At 42.5% G+C, this 12,515-nt stretch overlaps 4 protein-coding genes across 4 annotated transcripts in view; 3 read left to right on the forward strand and 1 right to left on the reverse strand.

The window, feature by feature from the left end:
• eif3f (eukaryotic translation initiation factor 3, subunit F) overlaps nucleotides 1-3,278 on the forward strand; it is a 5,002-nt gene extending 1,724 nt beyond the window's left edge. The window contains exons 3-8 of the mRNA XM_010752198.3: nucleotides 1,318-1,397; nucleotides 1,481-1,618; nucleotides 1,709-1,800; nucleotides 2,635-2,771; nucleotides 2,879-2,992; nucleotides 3,112-3,278. Coding sequence (XP_010750500.1) covers nucleotides 1,318-1,397; nucleotides 1,481-1,618; nucleotides 1,709-1,800; nucleotides 2,635-2,771; nucleotides 2,879-2,992; nucleotides 3,112-3,189 — 639 coding nt within the window. The 3' untranslated portion in view covers nucleotides 3,190-3,278. The remainder of the gene's footprint in view (nucleotides 1-1,317; nucleotides 1,398-1,480; nucleotides 1,619-1,708; nucleotides 1,801-2,634; nucleotides 2,772-2,878; nucleotides 2,993-3,111) is intronic.
• Nucleotides 3,231-4,503, reverse strand: LOC104936204 (MICOS complex subunit MIC26). The gene has a single exon (XM_010752197.3). The coding sequence runs from the start codon at nucleotides 4,405-4,407 to the stop codon at nucleotides 3,817-3,819; it is 591 nt and encodes a 196-aa protein (XP_010750499.3). The 5' UTR covers nucleotides 4,408-4,503; the 3' UTR covers nucleotides 3,231-3,816.
• On the forward strand, nucleotides 4,362-7,568 carry dnaaf6 (dynein axonemal assembly factor 6). The gene is made up of 7 exons (XM_019264886.2): nucleotides 4,362-4,461; nucleotides 5,040-5,271; nucleotides 5,796-5,862; nucleotides 5,959-6,064; nucleotides 6,409-6,505; nucleotides 7,005-7,090; nucleotides 7,263-7,568. The coding sequence occupies exons 1-7, from the start codon at nucleotides 4,382-4,384 to the stop codon at nucleotides 7,390-7,392; spliced, it is 798 nt and encodes a 265-aa protein (XP_019120431.2). The 5' UTR covers nucleotides 4,362-4,381; the 3' UTR covers nucleotides 7,393-7,568.
• A 2,090-nt stretch (nucleotides 7,569-9,658) lies between these two features.
• pip4p1a (phosphatidylinositol-4,5-bisphosphate 4-phosphatase 1a) overlaps nucleotides 9,659-12,515 on the forward strand; it is an 18,773-nt gene continuing 15,916 nt past the window's right edge. Inside the window, exon 1 of the mRNA XM_019264889.2 lies at nucleotides 9,659-9,982. Coding sequence (XP_019120434.1) covers nucleotides 9,865-9,982 — 118 coding nt within the window. The 5' untranslated portion in view covers nucleotides 9,659-9,864. The remainder of the gene's footprint in view (nucleotides 9,983-12,515) is intronic.

Consider the following 12,515-nt stretch of genomic DNA (forward strand, 5'->3'; position numbering starts at 1 on the left):
ATGACACTAAAAAAAAACGCGAAACAGCGAGTCCGCGAAAAGTGAACTGCGATATAGCGAGGGACGACTGTACATTCGGAACTAATCTAATAAATGTACAACATTAACAATTTAACTTAATTAGCTGAAATATTTCCACCCGTTCCATCTTCCAATCGAAACAAAACCCACCGACTTTTAGCCTCCATAAAAGGGAACCTACAGAGGCGTGCTCCCTCTTTAGGATTGGAACCAGGTGACAAACAATTGTTTAATTGTAAACGATTAAAAATGTATAGGATACAGTAAACAGTGCCCCAAACCAAGTCCCCATGGGCTGACCTACTGCTCCTCCTAGTCTCTATTAAAGGTTCAGGAACAGTCAGTATTATACACTTTTATTTTTTTAACTATTTTTTCACCTGCCTCGGTGTTTCCTCGCTGCAAGATGTTGAGATGGCACAGTTTGCATAGTGCCTTGTTTAGAATAGGGTGGAGGTGGTTGATGGGGGATGTCAGGGTTTTGTGTGAAGCACTTTGTGTTGCATATTTTGTATGAAAAGTGCTATACAAATAAAGTTTGATTCATATTGTGCAGTTGGACATCTCTAGAAAAACGTATCTCAGTATAAATGGAAACTTGTAGCACTACAGCAGTTAAGTCATGTGAAACAACAGCAAACAGCATGTGAGCTGTATGGCAAGGTGCTTCATTCTTTATTATCCAGGGAAGCAGTTTGTGGTCTAACAACACAAACATATATAAACAGAAATTAACAATACATACATGACGCAAAACAATTGTGTGTGCACCTCGAGTAGAGCTGTTAAAGAGGCCGATGGCAGCAGGAACAAAAGAGTTTTTGTGTTTTTGTTTTTGACCTGATGGTTCAACTTTTCAACAACTCAAACTCAGAGTTCAGGGCGGTGTCTGAGGTCAGCCAGGACCGACCGGGCCTTCTTCAGGGTTCTAGTTATGTACAGATCGTTCAGAGTGTAGTGGGCAGAGTTTTCCACATTAGATTTGCATAAAAACACCTGCAGAATCTTCTGCACAAGGTAAATATGTCCTGCAAGATAGTGAGTGGTTTAATGTTGCACGTCTCCAGATTTCACCATAACTTGGCCCTCGGGACATTTTGTAACACCTGCACAATAACGGATGAATTCCCACAGGTCTGTTTCACAACTGAAACACGGAAGCTGTATGTTGTATAGAAGTGAAGAAGAGATAATATTGGATAAATTAAATGCAGATAATTACTAGCAAGGGAGTTGCCTCATGTTGCTTTGGAGATGTCATTGCCACGTGTTGAAATGTATCCTCGTTGCCGACAGGTTGCCGTGGACATGGAGTTCGCCAAGAACATGTACGAGCTCCACAAGAGGGTGTCACCCACTGAGGTCATCATCGGATGGTGCGTCAAACTCTGAATTTCAAAGATCAGATTAAAAAACAAAACATTTATTTCACTCACCACGCTGACGTCTGTCTTCACAGGTACGCCACCGGCTTCGACATCACAGAACACTCTGTGCTCATTCACGAGTACTACAGCCGCGAGGCCACCAACCCCATCCACCTGACCATGGACACGGCACTGCAGAGCGGCAAGATGAACATCCGCGCCTACGTCAGGTTGGCTGACCTTCTCTTCTCACAGGCTCTTTGTTCGCGTGATACACTAGAGAACGTGTGTTTGAATACGTTTGTGTGTCTCCCACACAGCGCGCAGATGGGCGTTCCCGGAAAGACCGTCGGTGTGATGTTCACCCCGCTGACCGTCAAGTACATCTACTATGACACCGAGAGGATAGGCGGTAAGAAGACAGATGAAACTGAGTTTTTACCAATATTTCAGCTGAGACTTTATGCAATAAGCACATTTTCAAATACAGCCCTGTTTCCAAATAAGTTGGCTCGCTGTGTAAAATGTAAATACAAACAAAATGTGATGATGTACAAACTATTAAAAGCACATATTTAATTGAAAATCGCACAAAGACAACATATCAAATGTTAAAACTTGAGAACTGTTTATTGTTTTTGGAAAATGGCATGTCCATTTTGAATTTGATGTGAGCCACACGTTTCTAAAAAAGTTGGAACAGTTGCAACAAAAGACTGGAAAAGTTGTGAAATACTGAAAGAAAACACTTCTCACAATTTAATGAGGTGAACTGGCAACAGGTTGGTAACATGATCGGTGATGTAAAAAGAGTCTTTGAAGTAAAGATGGGGATGGGTTCAGCACAAAGAATTCCATTGTCTACACTTCATAATATCCTTAAAAGATTCAGAGAATCAGAAGAAGTCTCTGTACCAAGGGACGAGGCTAAAAAACCAACAACTGGCTGACTGTGATCTTCAGGCCCTGCAGACGGCGCTGCATCAGAAACAGACACAATTCTGTCATGTACGTCACTGCACGGGCTGAGGAACACTTCCAAAAGTCATCGTCTGCGAGCGCGGTTCATCACTGCATCCACAAAAACAAAGAGAAAAATAAACCAGATCCACCTTCTGTGGACCCGAGCTGGTTTAAGATGCACTCCACAAAGTAGAACACTGTCCTGTGGTCTGATGCCAACTGGGTTGTACTGGGTTGTACTATTACCGTGCCCTCTGACACTCCCACCTGTTTGTTGTTGCAGTGGACCTTCTACAGCGGACACGTGTTCTTCCGAGTCGCACCAAGGGGCTCACCTCCGATCTGTCCCAGGTGGCCGGCTCTGCGGCCAGGGTGCAGGACATGCTGACCACCGTGCTCGCATACATTGAGGACGTGCTGGTGAGCTCCAATCAGATCCGCTGTGCTGAAACTAGAGCTCATTTATGAGGTAATGAGGTTTAACACGGGGAGTGGATGTAAAGTTAACGCTGTTCGATCTGTCTCAGTCCGGCAAGGTGGCAGCGGACAACAGCGTGGGCCGCTTCCTGATGGATTTGGTCAACAAGGTGCCCACCATCTCAGCCGAGGACTTCGAGAACATGCTCAACTCCAACATCAACGTAAGTGCTCCTCGTCAGCTAGAAGACATTAATAGATCTCTTTGTCTTTCCGACCTCATAGTGCCGTGGAAGCTTGTTTATCACCCTGAACATGACACAAGATGTTTTCGTTGTTGCAGGACCTGTTGATGGTGACCTACCTGTCCAACCTGACCCAAGCACAGATCGCTCTAAACGAGAAGCTGGTGCTGCTCTGAAGGGATTTCTTCAAAGTGATTCATATTTAATTTTTGTATACTTTTTTTTTTTTTTTTTTTTTTTGACTGAGATAAATAAAGATGTTAAACAGTCATATCGGCTTCCAGACGTTGTCCTCGGGTAATGTTGAAATCACAAATAATACGACTTGTTTATGATATTATATTACTTATCAGTTCATTTGCCAATAAAATAGCCAAATAATCGACTGATTGTGGTTTATAAAACACGAGAAGAGTCCAAAACCTGGAGAGATTCAGTTTAGTTCATCAAACATTTGACAGTTTTCAAGAAAAAATGACAAATAGTTGCATAATTGAATAATTGTTTCACTTGTAATTGATTAAACAGTGCAGAAACAAACCTGTGTTTAAGATTTTCAAGTAACATCATTGATTTTTATTCATCCTCTACATAAATATACATTCAGATCAGAAGCAGAAGTCAGTCAGTCAAGCCTCCAGTGACAGGCCATGCCTGGCCTGAGTTGCATGTGAAGCTTTAGTGCAAAAAGTGGGCATGAAAAGTCTCACACACACACACACAGAGTGTGTCTAGGCAGCGCATGTCAATCTTGCAGAAACAGAAATGCTGATTAGTTATTGCTGGGTTGTTGCATGTGATCCTCAGGGTTTAGTCTCCGGGTCTTCTGCAGCTTTGCTCTGAGGCTTCACGATCCTCTCCAGGGCTGCGTAGCTCTGCACGGCCCGGTCATACACCGAGTCCCCGGTTGACTTTGCGATGCCCGCAGCCTGCTCCGGGTAGTACAGGGAGGCGCTCACGGTCATCAGGGCCGCCGGGTAGATGAGCTTTTTAATCCTGGAGCCTCTGCCAAGAAAGAGCCCCAGCACACCGGTGAAGCCGATCACTCCTGCCCGAGGATAGAACTCCTTCGGCGGGTTCTTCAAGTAGTTGTAGGCGTCGTTCCCGAACCGGACGACACTTTGAACTTTGGGTTTAATTTTGTCGTAGGTGCCCCGACACCGATCCGTGTACGGCTCTGCTGTCTTCCTGAGGGTGGCGACACTCTCCTCCAGGTGACCCGCTTCGGGCTCCACATACCGGCTCTTCTGCTGAGGAGGAGCCGCGTACAGAGACAGTTCGTCCCGGTGTAACGGTGCCGCCTCCTCTTTCTCCCCGTCAGCGGCTGCAGCAGAGACGGTGAACGGAAACAAAGTGATCGCCGCCGGCATGGCACTACCTGTCACCTTCAACATGATCCCTGCGGGCCATGCGTGCACTACGGGGTCCGGGGAGGGACAGGGCTGCAGGTCGAAGCGGGAATCACGCCGCCTCTCTGTTGTTTTTATTACACTTTAATGCACCTTCATATGTTTATAAGTGATTATTAATGAACTGTAATTACAAATTAAATATTAATCATCAGGATATTAAGCTTATGTCATATATAGGCCCTGGGCACCCAATGGTGAAAAATCTGATATATTATTATTATATATATTATTCTGAGGTACTTTAATGAAGTATTCCCCCTTTTTTTAATACGTTGCACCTCTTTTTACTGCATTTAATTAACACACATTGCACTTTTTACTCCAAATATTTTAATAAATACCAAACCCGATCTCTTTATATGATGCATTGTAAAATATTAAACTCTATATTAGATGCAGTTGCCTCCACCTCAAACAGATTTCGGTATTTAAATGCTGTTACATGTTAATTTATTAGTTAATGCTAGTCTGATTTTATGAATAAGAATAAAATAAAACAATAATATTATTCACTTTTACTTAGTTTGACTTGAGTTATGTGTTCTTTTCTTTTAGTTTCAGACACATCTGCCTCTCTGGGTTTTATTCATCACATTCATCTATTTGTAAAGAAGGCTTCCTTGTTTTGACGTCACCCGTTCCCATGGCAGCATGACAGCCTGGTCGTCTCCAGGGAAACGCGACAACAGTCCACACACGTCAGTAACAGTTACTCACATAGTTTCTCTTTTCTTGGATAACTCTGTGTTTATCTGGATGGACTGTGTCGGAGTTCACAACCTGCAGGCTCTGTCTGCTCTGCTGTCAACTCAGCAGGACGATGATGAAGATGGAGAAGAGTGTAAAGTAAGAAATAATGATTCATGTTTATTCATGTTTATTTGACCTAATGTTAGTTTACAGTGACATTTGATTGTTTTCATGCTCTTAATTCTCTTTTATTTGTGTATTTAAGTTTAATCTAATTTATTTGTCACATATAAAAGGCACAATCACAGTTTAATGTATTTCCTGCATTTTTGCAGCACATGGTATACTGTAGATGTCTTATGGTCAGGGTAGAGCACCACCTATAGTAGGTCCAGCTGAATGAAGCACCCTCTTCTTCTCCCTCAGGATGCTCTTGATGGTGAAGCAGAAGAAATAATTTATATTGTTGTTGTTTTTAAATGACTCTTGCTCTCACCTTCATTATCTTTCATCACCGTCTTCCTTCTATGTTTTCTTCTAATCTTAATTTTGTCTCTGTTTGGCCTCAGTGTCTGGCTCTCTGTTGTCATATTGCTTTGAGGATCCTCTTTGTGCTTTGTCTGTCTCTCTGCTTTTAAAGCTGCTTTATAAATGAATAAACGTATTATTAATCTCAACAGAATGTGCCAGCCTGTGCACGGCTGGATCCTGGACACATTGGCCCCCAACCCAAAAAAGATAAAGAAGGTAATGATTTGTATTTCTCACACACGTCATCACATTAAAACAACTCCAGAGAGAAAGGTACAAACAGTATTCATGTGTGTGTTTCTGTTTGTTTAGTGACCACTGCCTATGTGAAGAAGAACAGCAAAGATATCTGGAGCGAGGAGGAAGTGGCCGAGGGCTCCCAGTATGATGATCTCGCTGATCAGCGGCCACAGCCTGAGTAAGACGACAGGACAGACGGGGATCAAACATCTCAGCTTTAGATTGCACCGTTCACTGAGCTCAGAGAAGCCTTCATTGTCACTTCTTGAGTTTATTTGCGCCTTAAAAACAAAACCGTCACATGTAAGGGTTTAACTTAAATTAATTATAAGAAGTATGAGGCAGGGCGAGACTGGATACCAGATTTTCCACTCTCCATTGACCTCAGCTGACACTCATTTCAGCCTGCTTCTCCCTGTTTGCTGTTTCAAATCGATTCTGTCTAATGTGATGTCAAAAGATTTTTCAAAGAGATTAATACTGTATTGATTGCATAAATGTGTGTGTAACCTTTGTGTTCAGGTATGAAATAATCCTGAAGCAGAGCGTGGGGACTGAGGATCTGTTCTTGGGGTTGAGCGGAAAGGATCCGTCCTCCATGTGCTGTGAAGCCATGCTGGTAACTTATCGACCGCCGCAGGATCTTTATACTTTATACTTCAATGTTTTTGTTTTTACACGGAAAAATGGATGTGATCATGGCATGAGACACAAAATGAGGCAAGAAAAGAGAATAGATAAAGAATGCGTGGGCTGGATTCGGAGAATTAATTTTAAGAACTGGATCATTTGGGACTCAATAGGGCTAATAAACATTTTGAAACTTTGTGGACACTATAAAAATGTTAAGGGGCATAAAATCCAACTGTTAAACAAGGCAGAGTAAGTAATGGTGTAAAAAGTGAGTTAAATATTACAATTTATTTTTATTTTTATCATACGATGATAGAATCCAGGAAAGAAATTTCAGTACTTATACAATCGTAGATACTTTTTCATGTTTTTTATGTACATTTTAACAATAGTGAGACACAACAACGAGTGATATCCTGCAAGCAAAGATTAAAATATACACAGAGTACAATATTAAAGATGCTGACTTTCCCCGACTCCTACAGGTGAAGATCAAACTACCAAATACTAAAGCTACAGATGTGTTCCTGGATGTAAAAGAAAAGTTCCTTGATCTACGGACACCCCAATAGTAAGAGATGCTTTGAAAATGTTCTCTTTCATTTCGAATGCCCTCTAGGTGAGGCGGCAGCAGCAGTTCGGACCAAACGCTCCCATTTCCAGACATTTCCTTCTAATCAGATGTTCACATCATGATCTGAGCCGCCCTTAACATCCTCCCCTCTCTTCTCTCCTCTCTTCAGTAAGCTGGGTCTTCATCTGCCACATCCGACCCACAGAGACGGGGGGAAGGCTCAGTTCTTCAGTGAGAGGGAGGAACTGGAGGTGACTCTACCGATGAATCGCCCCATGGATTTTATCAACATGCCTTAGAGGAGAAGACGAAGATGTGAAACCGGTGTACAGAGGAGACGACACACACTGTTTACGGGCCAATTTATCAGTATATGCACAACCTGTTTGTTTTCTGTCATTTCCATTTGGTAAATGTTGATTTAATACTATTTTTACACCTGTTCCCACGGATTCTGTGATTATTAAAATAGGTTTTTCTAACAAATATGTTGTCTGATTCTGTGATTGATTTATTATTGGATCACCACAGATCATTACAGATGCAGCGTCTATCATTTTAGGATGATCCCATCATTATAAATGGTATGATCATAATGCAAACAGTAGCTGCTTTAGCCAACTGATATCTAGATGTCCTCCATCTGTTACACTGTAGTCACACTAGGAAGAGATTGTTTCAGGGCCTGTGTGGACAGGACAAATTTAGATTGATAATATTATTTCACAAGTAAAACATATATAGAAAAAGTCATGAAGTCATGCTGGTGTTAAAGAGTCTGACAGCTGTTGGAATGAAGGACGGTGGGAGTAGCAGTCTGTGGCTGGAGGAGCTGTTTATGGCCCCCACAGTTAACCTCCACCTCTCTCCCACTTCCTCCGTGGAGTCTAAAGCACAGTGCACGACAGAGCTGGACCTCTTGAGTTTGTTCAGTCTTTTCCTGTCTCTCTCTGCGCTTCCCCTTCTCCAGCAGACAACTGCATAGAATAATAGAGACGCCACCACAGTGTCAAGTCTTTAACTGTGAGTCCTGCACGCTCCGAAGAACCTCAGTCTCTCAGTTTATTGTTAAGGTGAATTAATGTAACTACTGTGGCTGCCAACCACACGGCACCTTTTAATCTTAATATTTAAGGAAGTAGAAAGCAGCCCACTTTAATATGGAACAACTGCGCAGCAGAAAATTATAGATATATATTAAATTATAGATAGATAGATAGATAGATAGATAGATAGATAGATAGATAGATAGATCCCCAAAGGGAAATTAGGTCATTATATATTGGAATACAATAAAAATACAATAGAAAACATACTGAGGTAGAAAAAAAAGAACACAGAATATACACATGTATAAATATATGTGTATATATATATACACAGGTATGATATGATATATAGTATATGCATAATAAATACTTGACTATACAAGAAATACATACTTTAAATAATATACTATGAATATAAATATGTTAATAGAATGTGTAAGAGATAAGAATATTGTGTGAATATGATATATAATATCAATATGGTTTATATTAACACATATCACATATGATATTATTACGAGAGTTCTTCTTTAAAAAGTTCTCCTTGAATAAAGAGGACTGGATTCAAAGTATCAAAGTTTAAGCTTGAATTTATTATTCTTGTACAAGAAGGAGTGTTTAACAGTGCAACACACAAAAGGGATTACGGAGAAAAGGCTCCTCGAGGAGCTCTAACTGTTGGTTCTTATGCATTGTTTTAAAACGGGCTGTCTCGGACACCTCCCCACTGATACAGATAATATCACAATATTCCTTTAGTTGGTTTTCTGCTCAGAAATGAGCACTTTTTATATTTATATCCACATGGTACTCCCCTAGCCTGTCTCTCCTACTACTAATTTATAATTGTCAGGCCCCTAAGGGAAGTATGCAAGACATGCAAAAGACAGGACAGGCACACACACTATCTATATGAGTTAAAACATCTGCACCCTAGTATAATCCTAATTCTTTAGAAGAAGAAGAAGAAGAAGAAGATATACTTTATTAATCCCTCAATGGGGAAATTCTTTTTTCACTCTATTCTATTTTGACATGCATTTTAACCCAGACACACACATGCAGTACAAGGTACAAGGGCTCATAGACATGCAAACGTGGAGAGAGATGGTGGAGTGATGGGCAGCCGGCCAGACCAGCGCCCAGTGAGCGGTTGTGGGGAATCGGTGCCTTGCTCAAGGGCACCTCGGCAGTGCCCAGGAGGTGAACTGGCACCTCTGGTTCCAAGCCAAGTCCCTATGGACTGAGCTACTGCAAGTATGAAGTATGCAAGACATGCAAAAGACAGGACAGGCACACACACTTTCTATATGAGTTAAAACATCTGCACCCTAGTATAATCCTATTTTTATAAGAGATATGAAGTATTTGAAGTGTTGGGGTACAGGTAGACACCTGATAAAGCTACATGTTAAAGGTTGAACCAAGTTTAAAAGTAGCCCAGTGTTCAAAACATGTTTCACAGGTACATTAATTATGTATTTAGTTTATCAGGAGCACCCCTGGGTGTGCAGTGCCACACCTCCGAGCATCGTTACCGCAGCAGCAGCAGCATCAGTGGTGGTGGAGTTGGTTGGTGGTGGTGGTGGTGGTGTGATCATGTGACGCCTGCATTTCCGACACAACAATACAACAACCGTGATCGGTCTCTGCATTCACGCTCACCTCGCTCACTCTCTCTCTCCCCCCTTTTCCCTACGCCTCCTCGCCTCGCTCTCGGTTATGGCAGACGGCGAGAGGTCCCCGTTACTATCGGACCTGGGAGATGGAGCTCTCGGCAGCGGTAACGGCGGGGTGTCTCCCGGTGCAGCGCCCTACGGCGTGCCCAACAAACCACAGAGTGAGTATCCATGGAGCTCCATCTCTCCTCCACCCGGGGCTAGCCTAGCCTAGCCTAGCCTAGCCTAGCCTAGCCTAGCCCAGCCTAGCCTAACCCAGCCTAGCCTAGCCTAGCCTAGCCTAGCCTAGCTTCACGTTAGCCTCCACTGACTGAGCATTCTGCTTCAGCCTTTCTGCTAGAAGAGCCCGTCGTGACTGTGCTTGTGCGGGACACACTGTGAGCTTCTGCTGCATTTATTTATTCATACATTCACCTCCTCTGGGGATTAAATATCACATTTTATAATTTGATTGATTGGGGGGGGTGAATTAGCTTCATGCTAACGAGCTGACATAACGGTTGCTGGGTAGCAACCGTTATGTCAGTTAGCTCGCAGTTAGCTCCCTCAAACCTTCAGATGTTTATCTCGGTAACATTATAACTTAAATGCATTTTATTCACATCGCCTGACACGTTTTGTTGCGCGTGTTTAAAACAGCCGACAGGTGCAAACTGTCCACGCGAGCTCGTAAGGTAACTGTAACGCTTTAGCTTAGCGAGCCTAGCATCCGAGGGAACACCTGATTTGATTGACACACGGGGAGAGCCAATAGGGAGGCAGCTCTAAAGAGAGGGGGGAGCTCTGACCAATGACAGCTCACGGAGAGGGCGGGACTGGTGTCTAAATCTATTAATGGGGGGCCTGAAATATGAAATATGACACCTGATTACTGACGATACACTCAACTCACGGTTCACGGTTTTTTGTTCACGATACGATTTTTTTTTTTAATCAAAATGAGCTACAGACAAATTATGACCAAATAAAATTATCTTTTTATTTGTAGGGAAATTTTTTAGATGCATTTTTTGCAGAAACTCTCAAACAGTTTGTGTTCTCTTATTAAAAAAAGTGCAACTTACATCTTAAACAACAAAATGCATGAAAAATATCTGCTTTCTTTAAAAACAATCTCACAAGTAAACTGGTGTAATGTGCAGTTTTCGCTCTCGAGGTGGCGTAACGTTCTTTGGCGGCATTATTTACATTCTGTTTTTGTCTGTCTATTTCTCACCGGTTGTATTTGTGTATATAGGGAATACAAAATGATTTAAAGCTGCTCAGTGCATCCTCTATTTCAAAGCTACTTTCTACCGTCGCGTTGTCTTTCCTCGTTCTTTGCTCCCTAAGTCACGTGACTTTGACATCTGGCGTTGAACAAATGAATCACCAACCATGACTTTTTTTAAGATAACGTAACCGATTTCTAATTTTAAGAAAAAGAACATATCCTACTCTTCGCATTCGCGAAGAATCACAACTCATTTTTCTGTCACCGGTCGGAATCGTCAGCATTTGTACCGATTAATCGTGTCACGATGCATCGTTAATCCCTACTCCTGATATGTTTTTGCTCACATAACCAGCTCTAAACACGAATTATTCTCTGCCTGCTTGAATCTAGAGCGGGTAGTACTATATTGCATCCGACTCTGTCGCTGATAAATAGACTTTATTTGTTGAACCTAACCCTGCTTCGCATTCCGGAGAGTTTTCTTCTAAAGCTCCTTTCAGTTGAACTCGAGACCAAATCTTTTATATCTTGTTTTCGTAACGTAAGAGGTTACTCGTCATGGGAATTGAGGGATTTTTTTTCCCCTCCCTCCCCCAGTCACGTACGCAACTGTGTTCCCTCAGCTATCTATTCATTTGCCACAGGTGTATTTACTTTTTTTGTATTCACTGTTCTTCTCTTCCTCCCCTTGTGCAGGCTTCCCTCCGTTCCCCAGTCCAACTCAGCCCCTCTGTGTCTCGGGGAGGACCCGCCGCCTACTCCCCCTCTCACCTCCGGAGAGCGGCGCGCCCCTGTGATCAGCTGCAGGGTGTGTCGAAGCCTGATCTCGTGTGGAGGGAAAGATCCACCAGCATGTGGTGAAGTGCGGGGTTTGCAATGAAGTCGGTAGGTTTCTGGGGAATCTGTTGTTTATATAGTGTATGCAGTTGCCTACACACATGCACAAATTCTTGCCCAGTATCCCTTTCCCCTCTAGTGGTGTCTACCCACAGAGAAGTTCTAGTTTTATTTGAAGCAGGTTTTGTTTCCGCCTCCACCCCCACACAGTGATGTAATTCTGTTTTGGGAATGCCACAGGATCATTGACTCTGGATAATCCACAGAGAACACTGAGGTCGCTAATGTCCTATAATCCCCATGAAAATGTTCGTCAGTAGAAAGTACTTACAGTGACACTTCTGCTGCTGTTTTTGCTTTTTTAAATATGCGGATCCAACTCTTGGAAAACTGTAGCCAATGTCACGCTGGTTCGCCGAACAGACGGGTCAGCCTCCACGAAATGTTCTAAAAACTGAGCGTGTCCTGCTCGAGTTCATGGACTAAATCTGTCTGAATGTGGCCTAACAGGTTATGGGTTCATCTAAAACTTGGCAGAACTTACATATTCAATCTTAAATGGTATTTTAGTCAGTCCAGTCACAGTCACGTGACATTTTTTCAAGTAATCTCTTTGCGGCTCCATCTGTTTAGACACAGAA

The sequence above is a fragment of the Larimichthys crocea genome, chromosome II (genome assembly GCF_000972845.2).
Source record: "Larimichthys crocea isolate SSNF chromosome II, L_crocea_2.0, whole genome shotgun sequence".
NCBI lineage: Eukaryota > Metazoa > Chordata > Actinopteri > Sciaenidae > Larimichthys > Larimichthys crocea.

Coding starts and splice junctions, on each gene's coding strand:
- dnaaf6 (XM_019264886.2), top strand. CDS start 4,382: ATGGCACTACCTGTCACCTTCAACATGATCCCTGCGGGCCATGCGTGC. Junction 5,863..5,958: donor ACCCAAAAAAGATAAAGAAG/GTAATGATTTGT, acceptor CTGTTTGTTTAG/TGACCACTGCCTATGTGAAG. Junction 6,065..6,408: donor GATCAGCGGCCACAGCCTGA/GTAAGACGACAG, acceptor CTTTGTGTTCAG/GTATGAAATAATCCTGAAGC.
- LOC104936204 (XM_010752197.3), bottom strand. CDS start 4,407: ATGTTGAAGGTGACAGGTAGTGCCATGCCGGCGGCGATCACTTTGTTT.